Consider the following 18,046-nt stretch of genomic DNA (forward strand, 5'->3'; position numbering starts at 1 on the left):
AACCCCTCAGAGAAAAATTACATTGGCTTTCACCAAAAGATCGAATTGCATTCAAGGTTTGCACCTTAACCCATAAAATCATCCATGGAGAAGCTCCATCATACATGTCAGACCTAATTGACTTACCTGCACGAAACATCAAAAGTTCATCACATACCTTCTTAAACCTCTACTACCCCAATTGTAGAGGACTCAAATACAAATCACTACACGCATCTACCTTCACATACCTCTGCACAAAATCATGGAATAAGCTACCGAATGCTATAAAAACAATGCATGACTTGACAACCTTCCGGAAGTTATTGAAGACACAGCTGTTCGAAGAGACTTACAATAAAAATCCTCCTTAATGATTTGATTCCATTCTACATCTAAACCAACTAATATTGATCCCTTCTAATTTGATTATGTTAATCACATTATCACTATTGGTCATTATATCTTACCTGTTTTATTTTGTGTTAGGACTGACCTATCTATCTAATTTCTTACCCAGTAATATGTTAAATTAGACCATACCTCTTACTCTGTTTATGATTATACCTTTTGCAGCATAGTGTAAGCCACATTGAGCCTGCAAATAAGTGGGAAAATGTGGGGTACAAATGCAGCAAATAAATAGATTGCACTTGTGCTTAGTCTGTTATACTTGTATACCAAATCTTCTGATTAATGTTCTTATTCCTGTTATGGAGTTGCAAAGACATGTAAAGCCTTTCCCTGTAGAGCTGTGGTCTCACTTTGCTCCTGTAGTATTCCAAAAAGATGGCACTTCTGTTTTCCAGACCCTCACAGTAATAGAGCTGGGAGCAAGATACCAAGGTTCACCATCTTACCTAAATTGTGCAGGCCTCTTTATGCCCAGTTGGTTCATCTTTTGCTCCTTGTTTGTTTGCTTGGTCACTTGCCACAAGGGTTCAGTTCAACACATAGACAGTAAATAAAAGATACGTGTTGGTTTTTGATGGTTGCAGACTTCATTACAATAGAGCAAGAGTAATCAATGAAGTCTGAATGTACTGCTTTCTTCTGCGCCTGATTTGTTTTGTTGATATTTGTACAATGATACTTACTTAATTACTGGGCCCCTCTCCATGTTTGTTCCCTCTTGCTTTTCCACAGAGTATACAGGAAATGAGAATGACACTGATCTTGTGACCGAGACCTCTACAGGTTGCACGGGTTTTCCCTACTTTTCTTTTTTTATTTTGAGATTGCTAAAGGCATTCATCCTACATTTTTGCATGAAATGCAGCCTTGTGTTCTGTTCACCTGTGATGCCATAGTCTTTGCTTCCTGGGCCTGTGTCATTCACCTCTTGTTTGTATTTTCTTTGAACCTGGACACATGTACATACACACTCCCATGTTAGACCGTAGTAAGATTAAAGGAAGAAATGGGAGTCGTGTGTTTAATACATGAGCACTATTTTGCTTCTGTTTTTCTGCTCTAATGCTGTCGCTTCACGCTCCAGACCTGAACAGCAAGAGCAGGAGTTCAGTTACATAGTGAAACAATTACTTCCTTTTCATCCATTTCAGACTAGGCCAGAAGAATGGGTTATATTTCCATTTAACAGCTGATGGAAACTGAGAATAAAAGTAGTTCAGAGCAATTGGCCCCTTAAGGGTATCATGCAGCCAGGAATGTTCAACTCGATCTCCAAGCGGATGGTAGTCAGATTGTGCAGTTCCTCCTTGGTGCTTGTCTAGCAGCCCTGACCCAGTTTTCTATTGGTGTTGGTAGAGCAGGGGTTCTGGCTGCATTAGCTCTTTTATACTACGAGGTGCTCCCTTATATGGTGTGAAGCCCCACCCGCGCTGAGCTGCGCGTTGCCATTTTGCAAGCGGCACCGATGAAAGAGGAGGGAGGCAACCTCCCTTCCCCAACTGCAGGTGGGGGGTGTGGGGAAGGGCCGCTAGACTACCAGTTGGGGGGGGGGAATTTACCCACGGCCCACTGGGCCACCAGGGATATTGGTGGGATGCTGGGGGGGGGGGGGGTTAGGGGGGTCTGGAGACCCACTGGATCTCCAGCCCCCCTGAACCTGTGTTGGGGGGACTGGAGGTCCGCCTGTGCTCCAGCCTCCTGTCGCTGGTGGGTTGGGTCTGGGTTCCTGCCGGGGCTGCTGCATTGGGGGGGAATGGGGGCTAGCTAGCATGCAAGTGCATGCTGGACAGGGCTCACCATTCCTCTCCAATGGTCTGCGAACCCTAACGCCAGTCCCGAGCTGGCGTAGGGTTTGCTGCAGCCAGCAAGCCAATGTTTGGAGCACTGGTCGCTGATCATTGGGGATGAATAGGTTTAACATGCATTTGCATGCTAGTTGCATTCAGAGCCCGCGAGCATGTTGTTTCACGCACTCGGGGGCTCTGATATTGGGGTGGTAGCAAATGCAGGCACTAGTATGGCGCTAACAGCCTCTAGCGCCTGCGTTTGCTCATCTGTGAATTATCTGTGTGTCAGTTGAGCATCTGCCTCTCTACGTATTAAGGCTCAGACCTGGCAGTCTCCTAGTCTTTTCAGTTTTCACTGTTCTTCAGTGGACACCTTCTGCACACCATTGCTTGGCTATTCAAAACACTGAACATTCCTGGCTGCATGATACCCTTAGGGTAGAATTGCTTGAAGCTACTTTTATTTAGCCCATTTGTCTGAACTAGTTTGGTATGACTAAAGGAAATAAAATTATTGGGTAAGAACATAATTGTTCTATATTAGTATGTTAGGTGATCTGAAGGAATGAGTGTATTAACTATAGCAACAATACACACTAATCTGATTACTGTTTTGTCTTTATTTCCTGGTAAGTGTCCTGACAAACACTTTTGAGAGTGTATGAATTATAAATATATTTCATAATTAACCCCCCCCCCCCCCCCAAATAAACTAGAGATATGCTGTTGCTCCTTTATAAAGGGGCTCACACCAGCTCCATAGTACTGGCTGAAATAAATTTCCCCTCTTTCCCAACACATCACTATAAGTAGCTGACCTACCGTGTTTAATTTCAGTACAGGCAGTGCACTCTGCTACATAGAATCTAAAAGTTAAAAATATGTAAGTAGAGACTTGATGATTATTAGTTAACATAATGAACTGTTGAGCCTGCATTAAGGATAATATATGAAATAATTAATGATAAATGGTCAAGAGATATTTAGTGAGTTACACAATAACATGAGATCTATATTTATTTAAAAGATTAAAATTGCAGACGTACCACAAAGCTGCTCAGCCAGATATTAACATATTCAAAGTACATATGAGAGTTTATCTGATAGTGGTCCTAATTGATTGATTTAAGCAACAGCTGTTCTTAAAAAAACAAAAATCCTGTAATGAGTCTTTCAGTGCATGTGCAAGTTACCTTTCATCCCACCTACACAGCTCAGGATGGTCAGAGATCAGCTGCTCAGCAGGCCATCTGCATGATAATGGTAATAATTTCATTGCTCCATCATGCCTGGATATAACTGCATAGCTAATGCCAGGGCTGGATAAACACTAACTTGCATGTAAGTTATAACTTCCAGGAATCAAACACACTTAGCAGAGAGAAAATCTATAGATATACTGATGAGTCTTTTGTTTTCATGTTTTTTTCAAAGGAGGCGAACTCCGTATGGTCCAGTATTTCAGAGGCAGTCTTGCTGGATTGATGATTCGTTCTGGTAAATTGGACAACAAAAAGGTGATAGACTGTCTCTATACCTGCAAGGAGGGGCTTGACTTACAGATGGCTGATGGCATTGGCAAGGGCATGAAGGTAAAAGTCATAGGCCTCTGGTATCCCCTTTAGAGACTTTACACATTCTTTCTCCCTAGCTGCCTACTACCAGTAGAATAGTATTCAAGATTTTAGTTGTGAATATATTACCAAATTCATGACCTGACACTACATCTACAGTACAAGGGCCAATACTAAACATTGGATTCCTAGAGCTCGGAGCCACCATGCAACTTATGCCATTCCAGGATATTTTCTTGTTGGCTTCTAAGGACAGGTACTACCAAATATTTTCCCACCATTCCCTGCTAGTTTATGGACACATGTTAAAAATAGTTGGCATGGATCTTTCTCCCTGCTTGTGCTTTAGCTGTCTTCCTGCCTCATTTTGCTGTGTGCTATTTATTGTAATCTTGTATACAACGTTAGATAAAACTGCGTAAGTGCTATGAAATGTCTTTTCTGGGGGTAATTTGTGTGCAGATTGGCTTTTTAAAGTTACCTCACAAGACAGCACATACTTTTTATATAACCCATGTGTAGATGTGTTTGGGAAAGACATTTGGACACAGCACAGTAGAGTCACGAAATAGATTACAAAATCTACACCTATGCGCAGGTATAAATATATATAGCTGCATTTTAGCTGCAATGTCAGCAGCTTCGATGCTACAGATATTTTATAAAGACACACAGGCACCTAGGGGCCTTTTACTAAGCTGTAGTAAAATTTGCAGTTACCGCAGCTTAACAGGGGACTTGACCATGCGATTTAACACGGCAACCATTGAGGAGTGTTCCCAGCATTTACCCTTATACGTGCCACATTAAATTTGCAGATAGCGTGTGGTACTGTGCTTGGAGTTTAAGTCCTACCATTATCAGAGAACACTTGCTACAGGTATGTAACTTTTGAATTCTCTGACTGCACTAGAAGAAGCCTTGAATTTGGTTACCTGAGAGTGGTGCGCATCCTTGTGATCTGTCCAAATTTTACTTTTTGCATACTCAAGTTCAGTATTGTTCAGAATACAAAATGGAAACATTTAAACTGTTTAATTCATCTTGCTTCTAAGTGACTGTGCATAGTAAAGTGAGTTGTCAAAGCAAACCTTACAGCAGGAGCAGTGCCTCTAGTTGTGGGTAGTTTTTTTTTTTTTTTTTTTGCAGAAAAACGGCTCTCATTTGACTGATTTCTGTCTTTGGAACCATTTCAGATACACTTCAATCCCAGCCAGTCTCAGCTGGCCTTAGAAGGAAATGACATTGACCAATTTGAGAAGGCTGTGCAGCACATTTCGTACCTCAACTCACGCCAGTTCCCAACACCGGGCATCAGGAAGCTTAAGATAACCACAACTGTCAAGTATGCCAGGCGTCTGTGTGTGTGTTTGGGGAGGGGGAAAATATGACTGCTCTTCCAGTTGTGTAATGTAACTTTAACCCTGAACATTCATTGTAGATCCACTAACAATTCATGGATGTTCCTTTTTTTAGATCTAGGGTATGATGATAGTTTTTCTTATCTTGGCAAACTTTAAATGAAGGGTATTAAGGCGCCAGTATTATATTTTGAGGAAAGGTTACTAGCTCTTTATTTACAATATATATATATATATATATATATATCATTTCGTGAAGAACATGATTTTTAAATCCAACTTTTCTTACTGTGGAATGTGGGCTAATGGTTATGGAGGTATCTTATTTACCTGTAGTTAAGTACTTCAATTGTATAGCTCAATGGTGAGCTAACCAACTCCCAGGGAATCTTTCTTTTGGCCCCACATGTTTTGGACTGTGTTCATTCTCCATGTCAACCATATTTTATGCCTCCTTCTGACCATGATCAGCTGTTCTGTAAACAACTGATTTTTTTTTTTATATTGCTACAGATTGGAAATTGGGGCCCATGTTGATGTAAATAATAATTTTAAAAAATACAGTTTTACCTGCTCACAGCTAAGAGGAAGGAGGCGCATAGGGATAGCTGGAAATGTCATCACTCTACCTTTTATTGACCCCCACCCCTACCCCATTGTGTTCCTACCTGTTTTCACTTTGATCCAGAATAGCTGATTGGGTTACATAGTGAAAGTAAACACTGGGCTCATCTGACCCTAATACCGCCCCATCTATAGGCCCATCAAAAACAAACAAACAAAAAAAAGGGCTACTGGTATTTGCATCCAGAGGGCAGCCAGGAATAATGTGAGGAGAGCTTTCAAGGGGCTTGTTGTTAGGAATGTATGGAGAGAGAAAGGGATGAGATAGAGAATGTAGATAGTGGTTTCAGAAGGTTTGGTGGATAGCTTTCAGTGCTCCAAACGGAGGACTCCTTGCTCCTTAGCTGGAGTTCTGAGCAGCACCCTTTCCCCCAGCCCTCAGTGCAAGCAAGAGTCTTTAATGCAGCCTACTATTGTCTTTTGTGTTTTCTTTTTTTTAAAGGAAAAACAAAACAAGTTTGCTCGAATGTGGTGGAGTATTGTTAAATAGATGGTTAATATTGAATAGATTTTTTTTTTTGGGGGGGGGGGGGGGGTCCAAATGATTTGCTATTATTGCAGTTGTGGGATGTGAGTCTTTATGCTTGTATTAATATAGATTTTGTGTTTTGTTATATCTCTAGATGTTTCAATGAGGAAACTTGCCTCACTGTTCCAGATGTAGATGGTTATGTGATGGTTTTACAACCAGAGGAACCCAAGATCAGTCTGAGTGGTATAGACCATTTTGCTCGGGCTGCTTCAGAATTTGAAAGTGCTGAAGGGGTTACTCTGTTTCCTGAGCTCCATGTTATAAGCACCATCACACGAGAAGTGGCATCAGAGGGTGATGGTGAAGAAGATCCAACTGGTAAATATGCTGTTCTGTCCTGTGCCTGGTATTTGTAGTGAGTCTGAACCCACTAGATCAGAGGTGGACAACCTGCGACCCACCATTGAATTTTATGTGGCCTGCTAGACCATGGAAAGTGTACACAGAAAGTGTTGATATCCAGAGTTTTGACAATTTTAAACAGTGCATTTCACAAATATTTTCAGAATAGCCACTCTAGCAGTTTACCATCATTTACATATTTATTGATTTATTATGGACGGTCTGTGGAACTCTCTGCATTTCTGGTTCTGACATTAAGTAATATTGCGGCCTGGGATAGTACTGACATTCATGCAGCCCTCTGTGTATAAAGGTTGCCCACCCCTATAATAGATGAACCTTATAGCACTGCCTGTGTGAGGAGTGGAAGAAAATCCTTAGAGAACATGGCACTTCCTATTAGAAAATTGCACAAGACATTTTCATGTATTATTTTTCTGTGACAGGCATGTATAATAGCTGGTGTCTAGATTACTCAAGCAATGCATTTTGAGGGTTTTAAATTCTTTAAGTATATTGTGACTCTGAGCAAGTCACTTAACCCTCCATTGCCCCATATACAAAATAAGTACCTGTTTATAATATGTAAACTGCTTTGATTGTAACCACAGAAATGTTGTATGTCAAATCCCATCCCCGTTCCCTTGACCTGCAACTTACTTACTAAAATGGGATGTGACAAATATGCAGATCCTTATTCATTAAGAAATGAAAATAAAAAGGATATACAAATCCATGCTGCCTTAGATGCTCTGCCAATGTTGATGAGTGAGGAGCTTTTTGCCTTCAGCCGTGTGTAATAGTTGACTTTTTTTTTTTGCCTCATTCAGTTCAAGAGTCGCTGGTGTCTGAAGAAATTATGCATAATCTAGACATGTGTGAAATCAAGGTGGTGGGAAAGGAGCTGAACCAGGAGCAGGAGAGCCTGGAAGTGGATATGTCCCAGCTACAGCAGAAAGGCATTGAGATGAGCAGCTCCAGCCTTGGCATGATCATTACAGGTAAGCAAGTCTCAGCACACATACATCAGCTTTCCTTGTATTCAAATAACCTCCCCAGCTTTCATCTCCTCACCATAGCAGAATGCATTTGTAGGGAGGGTTAGATTGAAGTGTGAAGACAAGGAAAAGAGGAGCTGTTCTTAAATAAATGTAAGGCCCCCTTTTTACTGCTGTTCCTGACTTTAACCTTTTCACAGGTGTTGGTACCATGACTAGCTATGAGGAGGTTCTGCACTTAATCCGATACAGAAATTGGCACACAGTCTCCCTGTTTGACAGAAAGTTCAAAGTAGTCTGCTCAGAGCTGAATGGACGCTATGTCAGTAATGAGTTTAAGGTGGAGGTAAGACTGCCAAACTTTGCCATCCAGGATTATTTGCTAAAAGCATTCCATGATATGTTTCAGCAAGTATATAACCAACAGTAAAAGAAGCTGGGAAGAAGGCACAGAAGAGTTGCAATGATTAATGGCACAGTGTTCCCCAGGATCATTTCATGTGGCGATAAAGGACAGCTCTAGTCCTAAACTGAGCAACATTACTCTTACATAAGTACATAAGTGTTGCTATACTGGGACAGACTGAAGGTCCATCAAACCCAGCATCCTGTGTCCAACAGTGGCCTATCAAGGTTACAAGACCTGGCAAGATCCCAGAACAGTGCAACATTTTATGCTGCTTATGCTAGAAATGAGCAGTGGATTTTCCCCAAGTCTATCTTAATATTGGCTTATGGACCTTTCTTTTAGGAAGCTGTTGTTTTTTAAACCCCACTAAGTTAACTGCTTTTACCACATTCTCTGGCAACAAATTCCAGAGTTTAATTACACTTTGAGTGAAGAAATATTTTCTCCGATTTGTTTTAAATTTATTACTTTGTAGCTTCATTGCATGCCCCCTAGTCCTAGTAATTTTGGAAAGAGTAAACAAGCGATTCATGTCTACCCGTTCCACTCCACTCATTATTTTATAAACCTCTATCATATCTCCCCTCAGCTGTCTTTTCTGCAAGCTGAAGAGCCCAAGCCACTTTAGCCTTTACTCATAGGAAAGTTGTCCCATCCCCTTTATCATTTTCATTGCCCTTCTCTGTACCTTTTCTAATTCCACTATTTCTTTCTTGAGATGCGGTGACCAGAATTGCACACAGTATTTGAGGTGCAGTTGTACCATGGAGCGATACAAAGGCATTATAACATCCTCGTTTTTGTTTTCCTTTCCTTATAATACCTAACATTCTATTTGCTTTCTTAGGTGCTGCTACCACACACTCTTATTGCAGGAGTTATGTTAAAACCACATACTGTCCCAGGACAGCTTTCTGGTGCAGCATCTGGGAAAGTATTTTTGTTTGGAAATGCATTTCATAAATGTAAGAAAAAAACAACATGATACATGCAGTAATTTGAGGGAGTTTGGTTTTCTAGCTGCAGTCAGTCCCAAATCAAGAATAAGGATAGTACTAGTCTCTTAGTAGATAGGAATTAAATTGTGAAACATTTACTGCATCCAGTGTCTAACTTCTGATTGGTTTCCTTGAACTATACGTGATGTCAGAAGTAGCTAATTGGGGAGGTCTTCACCAACCTCTAACTTAATAATGTTCTTTTTATTTAGGTGAATATTATCCATAGTGCCAGCCCGGCAGAGCATCCAAATCACATTGTTGCCCAGCCTCAGTTTGTACATCCAATGCACCGCAGCTTTGTGGATCTCTCTGGACACAACCTGGCTAACCCCCAGCCATCCTCAGGTAAAGGCGGTTAGCTGTGACTATTTTTATTTCATTCTTGTTTGTGTCAAATGATGTAGGAATAATTTGTGTATCTTACTATGTTTTGCCTTTTTCATGCTTCCTTTTCTTAAATATTTTCACTTCCTTCCCTTTATTTTCCACATTATTTAGGACTGGAACGGGTATGGGGGGAGGGGTACACAGGCCAGGGTATCAGGTGAGGCTTTGATTCTGTACGCAGTCTTGCATCCAGCAAAAAGGAGAAAACCAAACAGTCCCACAAAAGTCAGTGTAGGCAAACAAAGGGGTGGGATATATTCTTGTATGTGACAGTTTATTTTTGTAAGGACTTCCGAAGCCATAGACCAAGACATGGGACCGTGTTGAGTCCCTCTTTCAGCGAACTCATGTTTCTATTGATGTGTTGTCTTCAAGCAAACGCTGTGGTTATATACAATAAAAGACTTGTGCCCTTTTCCTTGGCTCATGACACTGGTCATTCCCACCCCCTTGTTTGCCTGTGCAGTCTTGCATCCAAGCATGGTAAGGCCCAACCCTATCACTAACGGCTAGAGTTCAATAGCATGAGTACTTCTTCAAATGCCCGGGCTGTGTTCCAAGGGATGTCCTGCTCTTTAGGACATCAACAGTCTAAATTCCATTACATACTTCCTCTTATATTAAAAAAAACCAAAAAGACTTATGGTTGGAAAATCCTCTCCCTTTAGTGTAAATCTAGAGTGCTTTGAATATAAATGTCCTGAACCAGTGGCATATTGTACTACCAGTAATCTGGCACTGATTTGTGGGAGGATCTGTCATTATCTGTTTTCTTGTTTCTTCTTGGTTTTTCTCCAGTTGTTCCCAGTGCTGCCACCATTGTTATCGTGGTTTGTGTCAGTTTTCTGGTTTTCATGATTATCCTGGGAGTATTTCGTATCCGAGCTGCACACCAGAGGACTATGCGAGACCAAGATAGTGGAAAAGAAAATGAGATGGACTGGGATGACTCTGCCCTGACTATCACTGTCAATCCAATGGAGGTAAAGGGGCTCATTTTCAAAAGAAAAGAATGTGCAAAAAGTGGCACAAGGGGCAGATGTCCGTGTTTCTAACACAAAAATGTTTAAACCATATAATCAAAGAAAGTTCGATATTTGCTGAAAGAAAAACGTTTTGGGGGTGTGCTATGGACTTTGTTACGTGATGTTCCTTTTTGTTTTGCAATAACAGATAGGAAAACAATTTCCTTGTGCTGGAAAGGAAAATGTCATGAATTAGTCCTGCTTTAAAAGCGACTAGCTCAAGACCAAACTTGTCTTTGGACCCATTTGTGATTTTGCTGAGTTGGAGAGCGGAGAGGTGGAATTGTTAGTCAAAAAAGTGGAGAGTTGCTGAGTTGTCTGTAACCTTTGTTGCTTTGCCCCTATCTGAACCTTTGGACCTTCACATTTCCTACCTCTGTGTCTCACCTCCACAAATCCTTTCCCACATCTGCCAGCCCTGCAGCCACACACATTCCTTGCTCTGTATCCTTGCCCCCCTTCCCCCTCCAAAGCCTCACTTCCCCCAAACCCTCACACCTACCATTCAAACCCCCTACCTGATTGTCTTCTGTCTCTTTGTTCCTCTGTTTGTCCACTCCGTTTGTCACTGTGCTTTGTGTTGCAGCTGTTTGAGTGAGGCTTGTGTGCTGGTGCTGAGAGAGACTGTACTGTGTATTGCTGCTGTTTGTGTGAGGACTGTCCATCCATTCTAGGCACAATTCAGCCAGCGATGGCCAGCATTTAAAAAATGCTGACCACCACTGACTGAATATTATTACCCCTTATATTCTTTTTCTGGAATGACCTGTTAGTGGAAGAGGAATAGAGCTGACTATCCCTGACTTTCCTTTAATGTTTGAATTGGTAGAATGACCCATTTAATGTTGCTTCCTAGGGCTTCTGTAGTCGTTTTTACTGTGGTGCTCAGACTCGTGTCACACTGTCTTTGCCATAGCACTGATGGACTCCTTTCAAACCTAGACTATTTCAATGAAGAAAGGGAGGGGCTGTCTGCCCATGGAAACTTGTCTGATGCTCTCCATGCACTGCAGTGTTAGGAACAAAATTTATTAAAGATTTCATGGGATAACTGGGGATACTTATGCTATGATAGGATTTTTAAAATGGAAGACAGGGGAACCATTTTACTCTGAGATGATTATACAGTAATAGGCCGTAGGATAGAGGGTTTGGCTGATTCCCTATTAATTCATCTTTGGATGTTATTTTTAAGTCATGTTATTTGAGTTGGAGCCCTGAAGGCTCACCAGTTCAAGAAAAAACAGGGCCACGTTTACATTTATGTAAGCAATATTTGCATTTCAGCAGACATGTTTAGAGATGTTCTGGTAAGCTGACATTCTCCTTGAAGGGAGATCATGTCACCCCAGATAAGGTAATGATAGTAATGAAATAGACCAAAGGAAGGGTCTGAAAAGGGGGCTGCAGAGTGAAACCATTGGAAGTGACCAATGGGAAATTGACAAAATGTCATAATAAACTTTCCTCCCTGGACTTTCCCTGGAACTTTCCTTGGACTGTTTACTTGCTACATCATCAGAGGCTCTAGGACATATAGAGCAGGGGTGGAGCTTCCCATTGAGGTCTGTAATCTAAGTTTATTATAAAAGGTGAGAACTGGAAAGAGTTTGAGGGTTTTTTTGTTGTTGGTTTTTTTTTTTTTTTGGGGGGGGGGGGGGTTTACTGAGAGCTTTCTATGTGGGTGAGTAGATGAGGGAAGAAAGTCTCACTGACTGATTTCCCTATGTCCAGGCATCCAGAGAAGTGTTTGTCCTGTGCTGCTAGCCTGAACTTTGTCATTATCTCAGAGTAAGAGGCTTGGTGAGTGTATGGGTTAGCTAAGTAAACAATCAGTTTGATGGAGAAACTGATGTTCTCTTTAGTTTGGCTAGGAGTGACTGACAACGATTAGTGTGTTCTGTAAGCTCTGCTAAAGAATTCGTGATTTTTATTGATCCAGACGTGCTTCCTGCAATATTGCATATCTTTATTCTTGTAACAGTAATTTTACATTGTGATTTCTTTCTGATTGATGCCTGAATAAAAGTTCTTAATTTTCAGAGAATGGTTTTCTTTCTTTTATATCACCTCTGGGTAAAAAGCATAGCTTTGGAAAAAGAGCTAGACATGTTATAGGCACTTTTCCCATAACAGCACCATTCCCAGCTAGAGGGGGAAGTGACATCAGTGCAATGAGTTAGTGTCAGGGAATCCCTCCACCTCTACCTTTGAAGTTGATGTCATTCTAAGGACAGTATTATCAGTACCAGAGAGGAACAGAGGATTCAGAGCTGCCTTTTCTACTGGCTCAGGAATAAGTATTTCTCTGGCAATTTTTTTACAACTCCTTATCTCTTGTTATGAGAGTCAGGGCAAAAGCTTTTAGTATTTTGAGCAGCATTTAAACTGTAGCTTAGTTTCTGGTATTTGGAAAATCAAATTGGTTACATTTTACTCAGTTTTCAGAGGAAATTCGCTCAAGACAACTTAATGGACTATGATTAAAAATGACTGAAGGGAATTGTCATGCAGTGGAATACAGGAATGCCAGCACAGTCTCAGCTTTTTTTTCTAGAGTTTTCTGAGCTCTGGGAGGCTAGAATTGACTCTGCTGCATATTAGTGACATTGCTGTCCATGGGGAGTACGTGCCTTGGACAGTTTTAATGTATAATTTTAAATGTATATAATATTGTTTTGCAAGTATAATTTTGTTTTATTGTTTACTCGCTTAGAGGTTTTGGATAACCAAGAGATAAATAAAAGTTAATTGAACTTGTTGGGCCACCCAAACCATACCTAAGACATGAATCTGGGCACCTTGGGCTATCTACACATGTAAATAGTGCCATTCTGAGACTGCCATTTACACATGTATGTAAGTGCCATGTAAGGCTTCTAAAATGTATCTATTGGCAAACTCAGCCATTCAGCTGAGTTGATTTGAGTTGAACAAGATCCCTCTTATCAGCTACATACAGCACATACTTCTCTTTATAATCCAGAAAATCATGATGGAGATGGTTTCCAGGTTCACTTTCCGGGGTATTGGGTCAGTGGTGGACCCAAATCAAGTTCTGCAAAATGTGTTAGCAAAGCACTCATGGCTTGCCATACCTGGAGGGGTGCAAATACAAGCCCAATATATTTTCCAGTAGGAAAACCCCACAAGATTGAGTTGACAGATTGCAGGAGCCAGAAAGCAGCCATACAGAAGAGCCTGTTGCTCTTCTGGACTGCTTTTGAGCCTTGTCTGTGATGACCTATCCTTGTAGAATGTGTTAATAGCAGGAGGTAACACTTCCTAGTCAGCAGCAGAGCACTTTAGAAAAAGTGTATACTTGGCATTGCTCTCTCCTGACAGCCTTCTTCCCTCCCTTCCTTGGTCACTTGTGTTGCACATCTAGACCCGGCCAGTACAAATCTGATGAGCTATAGGTCTGGCCTATCTGTAATGTTTTGTGGCTTTCTTTTTATATTCATTGTCAACTTCTTCTGTTTCTCGAGTTCTGTATCAAATGTATTAGAAATAGGGAAATCGGGATTGCTCTATAAATTATGGTTGCGTATACCACCATAATGATGGTGGAAGGGAGATTAGTAATTGGAGGTTAATATCTGTTTGAATATTCCACAGACCTATGAAGATCAGCACAGCAGTGAGGAGGAAGAGGAAGAAGAAGAAGAGGAAAGTGAGGAGGGAGAAGAAGAAGAAGATGACATCACCAGTGCAGAGTCAGAAAGCAGTGAAGAGGAGGAAGGCGAACAGGAAGAAGACCAGCAGAATGTTAACAGACAGCAGCAGCTGGAGTGGGATGACTCAACCCTCAGCTATTGATTCCAAGACCTCACTCCATTCCATTGTCTCTAGAAGACTTCACTGTTCCACACTACATTCTTCCCGGGAATGCATCTGAGTCACTTTACACAAACATTTGTGTTGTATTGGCTAGTTCCTACTACTCTGTGTAGTTGACTTTTTTTTTTTTTTTTTTTTTGCCTGTAGCATTCCCTGGGACCAGGACTGTGTTTTTTGCCCTCAGCCCCTCTCTGCACTTTTTCATCATCTTCTCACATAAGGGACTCTTCCAATGGATAAAGTTTGCACACACATCTCTGGACCTTTTCTTTGCCAGTGAATGTTTGGTTTCATTCCCCTTTCCTTATCACTGTTGGCATTTGGAGACCCTGACTAAAGTTAGTTCCGGCTTTGTTTTCCTTTCTCCAGGTTAGTGCATGTGACAAGTGGCAGAAATGAGGTCAATATATGGAATACTTTTTACAAATTTGTAAATATGTTAGAATCCTTGTAATTATGTCATTTGTGCTAGTGAAATCAAGCTTTTGGGTTGGTGTGGCACAGGAATAGTTAAGCTAAGTGGAGTGGCCACTTTTTGCTTACACAGTGGTCTGTACTCCCCTTCCCCATTGCAGAGGAAGTAGATGCCCTTACTTTGGTGGGAAGGCTTTTCTTTTGTTGCTGGAGCCAGAGTTAGCTACTCTTAGCCTTTGGTTCATGTTTCATTTGGAGGGTGAGTAGCAGGGCAGTCATTTTCCTGGGGTTGGGTAGGATGGTGTGGGGTGCCGATCTGCCATAGCTTGAACTGCCAGTTATTTCATAGTATGCAAAGCTAGGGCTGTATGCTGGTTAATATTTTGTGTCAGAATCAAAACTGAGACGACATAACCTGTCTTCAGCTCCCTACTACTCTCAGTAAATGAGCATTTGGGGGGTGGGGGATGATGATCACCTTTTGGGATTCCTAGCTGGTAGCAAACACTCCAGCATGATCTTTTTAGTTCCTTGTACATTACCCTGGGCTATTGGTGTATTAGATGGTTTGGTTACATTTTTAGTAATATTATTTTTCTGCCTGTGAAATTATAGTTGTAAATTGTATAAAATTAAGAATCTTGTGAATCAAGTTGATAATGTGTTCCAGGAATGCTTGGCTTTAGGCCAGTGGATTAAGAAAGAAACCCTTTCCAGCTGGGAGATTGATTATTAAAGGGTTTTCTAGATAGTAAGGAAAGTGAATTATACCCCACAGTGGTGACTGACTGCTGTGTATTAGTTAATGTGTGGTGAGTTTGGGCACTTCCTAGTTTAGATTTTACATGTCTAATTGTGGGCCAGAAAGTGGTTAAAAAGGTGACCTTGAAAAAATTAATAAAGAATCCAGGAGCAAGTCAGTGGCTGACACTCTTCCTAGATGGATGAAATAAATTAGACTTTCCATAATCTAGATACAAGCTATTGGAGCTTGAAATGTTCCATACTGCAATATGGGGTATGTACACTGTGTTCCTGGCTCTCACCTGATGGGTGAAGCAGGATAGGAATGAGTAGGAGGCTATCTTTCTAGGTAGATCATATACCTGAAAGATTGGGGGAGGGGAGAGAAACACGTGTACACTCTGCTTAGTTATTTTAATGTAAAATTTTAGATTTCTTAATAAATTTTAACTACCTTTATGTGGTAATATAACTGCTAGTTTTACGTAAACTAGGAGTATATAACTTATCCGTGATGGTTGTCCTCTGTTGCTGTCAGTGTGTAGAAGGTTAATCCTTCATTAACTTTCACTAGCTGCTATGTTTAGATTAAAACTGATCACATTAAAACACTCTTCCTGAGAGATTGTGAAGTTTGATGGCTGTGTAGCCACTGTGGGTAATGCGTTTCAGATTTGTATATTGGTGATAGGTCAGTTGCATAATCTTACAAACTACAATAAAATTCTGATTCTGTAACTGTGAGATTATTTCTGGAGGTAAATGTGCTACTTACCCAGACTCTCTGAAATAAAGACCTTGGAATGTCTTATACCTTACACCTTCATCATACCTAATAGCTGCTGGTCGTGTCACCAGGTATAGTTAGGAAAACCAGATTTTGCTTCAAGACTCGGGAAGGAAAATACTATACCCACAGCTCTGTACATACAATGGATGCATCATATGCAGTATATATTATGATCCCAGTAGGCTTTCAGAGTTAGGAATTATAGCTCACAGATTATGTATGCAACCAATGAGATAAAGATCCAACAGCCATGTGAATGAATTTTACTGCCAAAATAATAAACTATAAAAGTATCTAGTACAATAAGTTCAATAAAACTAAGGTAAAGTGCAGCAGTTCATTGAAAGAAGTTACATGGCCATCTACAGTGCTGTTTTCAGTTCTATTTAACCATTGATCTACAGAAAGACAGCATTCAAGTTGAAAAACTTAATCTAATACTGAACTGGGCTTTACAGATTAAATGTAATAGACACTTTCATATGACACACATGATGGTATTGACTAGATAGATATATACAAACAACAAACTCTTCTGTGGATGTAAAATTAACCTACTGTCTTTTGTTAGAAACCTGCTTTAAAAAACTCAAAGTACAAAAGATTTTTGCAAAAAAACTGTAATTTACAAAATAATTTAAAACATACTAAAAAAGGAATTGACTGTGTCTTCATTTATAATAGCAGCTGTTAAATCAGCTCCTGAATGAGTTCTTCAGCCATTTTACAGGACCTTAGCACCACACTATTTACACCCTAACCAACCTGAGCAGTGAATTAAAACAGTCACTAAAAGCTTGGGAATGGAAGGGGATCTATATGTACATAGGCCTGCACAGTAGAACAGTAGCCTAATGGTTAGTGCAGTGGCCTGAGAACCAGGGGATCTGTGTTCGACTTCCACTGCAGCTCTTTGTGACCTTGGGCAAGTCACTTCACCTTCCATTGCCCAGGTACAAATAAGTACCTTTATATAATATGTAAAACCGTTGTGATTGTAACCACATAAAGGCAGTGCATCAAATCCCATCCCAACACCCTTTCACTATACAGGGATGGACTATTGTCACGTTTTAAGGTGGTGGTGGATTAAATGATTATTAACATGGGCAACAGCAGTAATTTTATCTTAAACAGCTAAAAATGTAAGCTTTTTCATTCTGTAAGAAAATGCTTCACGAATAATCTCACCACCTTGATTTCTGTTTCACAATTAAAAGAACAATCCCAGGAAAAAAAATATAAATTTCCATTACATTCTATCCCACTATTCCAGGACAAGTGGGTAGTTATGTCCATCGACCAGCAGGTGGAGATAGAAAATCCAGAACTGAGTAGTACTACCTAGCCATGTGCTAACCACCCAGTTCCTCAGTGTATCTTCTATCCAGCAGGTGGATGAACATACTTCGTTTCTCTCTGTGTTCCAGTTGGTTTCTCCTGGTCCGGTTGGTGACTGGTTCCCAGTTAAGTCACACCTGAGGAAATTTAGACATTCCTGGTGGTGCTGGGTCCCTGTCTTGCTCCCGCCTGGAGGCTTTCTTCCCTTTATTTCCCTCCTGAGCCTTTCTTGTGACAGTGTCTGTGCAGCAACCAACAACAAATAAAAAGAGCCACGATTCTTCTGGCCGTATCAGAATGGCTCCAGTCCGGCGGTATGGGTTCTGGCTGGGGAGGTGCAGAGGTTGGAGAGTTCGGGGTGGGGGGGGGGGGTGCACACCCTGTTTCAGGATCCAGGTGGCGACTTGGGGATCTGTTAGCGAGCTGTGATAACGGTTGTGCGGTTCCCGCAGTTAGCCTTTTTTCTATTAAACACTAGCACCAA

General features: G+C 40.9%; 1 protein-coding gene across 4 annotated transcripts in view; it reads left to right on the top strand.

The window, feature by feature from the left end:
* Positions 1-16,169, top strand: part of CLSTN1 (calsyntenin 1) — a 136,175-nt gene extending 120,006 nt beyond the window's left edge. For 2 of the 4 annotated variants that reach the window (XM_030222495.1, XM_030222496.1), the window contains 9 exons: positions 1,126-1,176; positions 3,615-3,772; positions 4,951-5,099; positions 6,363-6,589; positions 7,444-7,614; positions 7,812-7,957; positions 9,231-9,366; positions 10,207-10,391; positions 14,052-16,169. In XM_030222495.1, coding sequence (XP_030078355.1) covers positions 1,126-1,176; positions 3,615-3,772; positions 4,951-5,099; positions 6,363-6,589; positions 7,444-7,614; positions 7,812-7,957; positions 9,231-9,366; positions 10,207-10,391; positions 14,052-14,252 — 1,424 coding nt within the window. In that variant the 3' untranslated portion in view covers positions 14,253-16,169. The remainder of the gene's footprint in view (positions 1-1,125; positions 1,177-3,614; positions 3,773-4,950; positions 5,100-6,362; positions 6,590-7,443; positions 7,615-7,811; positions 7,958-9,230; positions 9,367-10,206; positions 10,392-14,051) is intronic. The other 2 variants (XM_030222497.1, XM_030222498.1) reach the window with 1 other exon arrangement.
* Positions 16,170-18,046: the final 1,877 nt, after the last annotated feature.

Source organism: Microcaecilia unicolor, chromosome 13 (assembly GCF_901765095.1).
Source record: "Microcaecilia unicolor chromosome 13, aMicUni1.1, whole genome shotgun sequence".
Lineage (NCBI taxonomy): Eukaryota > Metazoa > Chordata > Amphibia > Gymnophiona > Siphonopidae > Microcaecilia > Microcaecilia unicolor.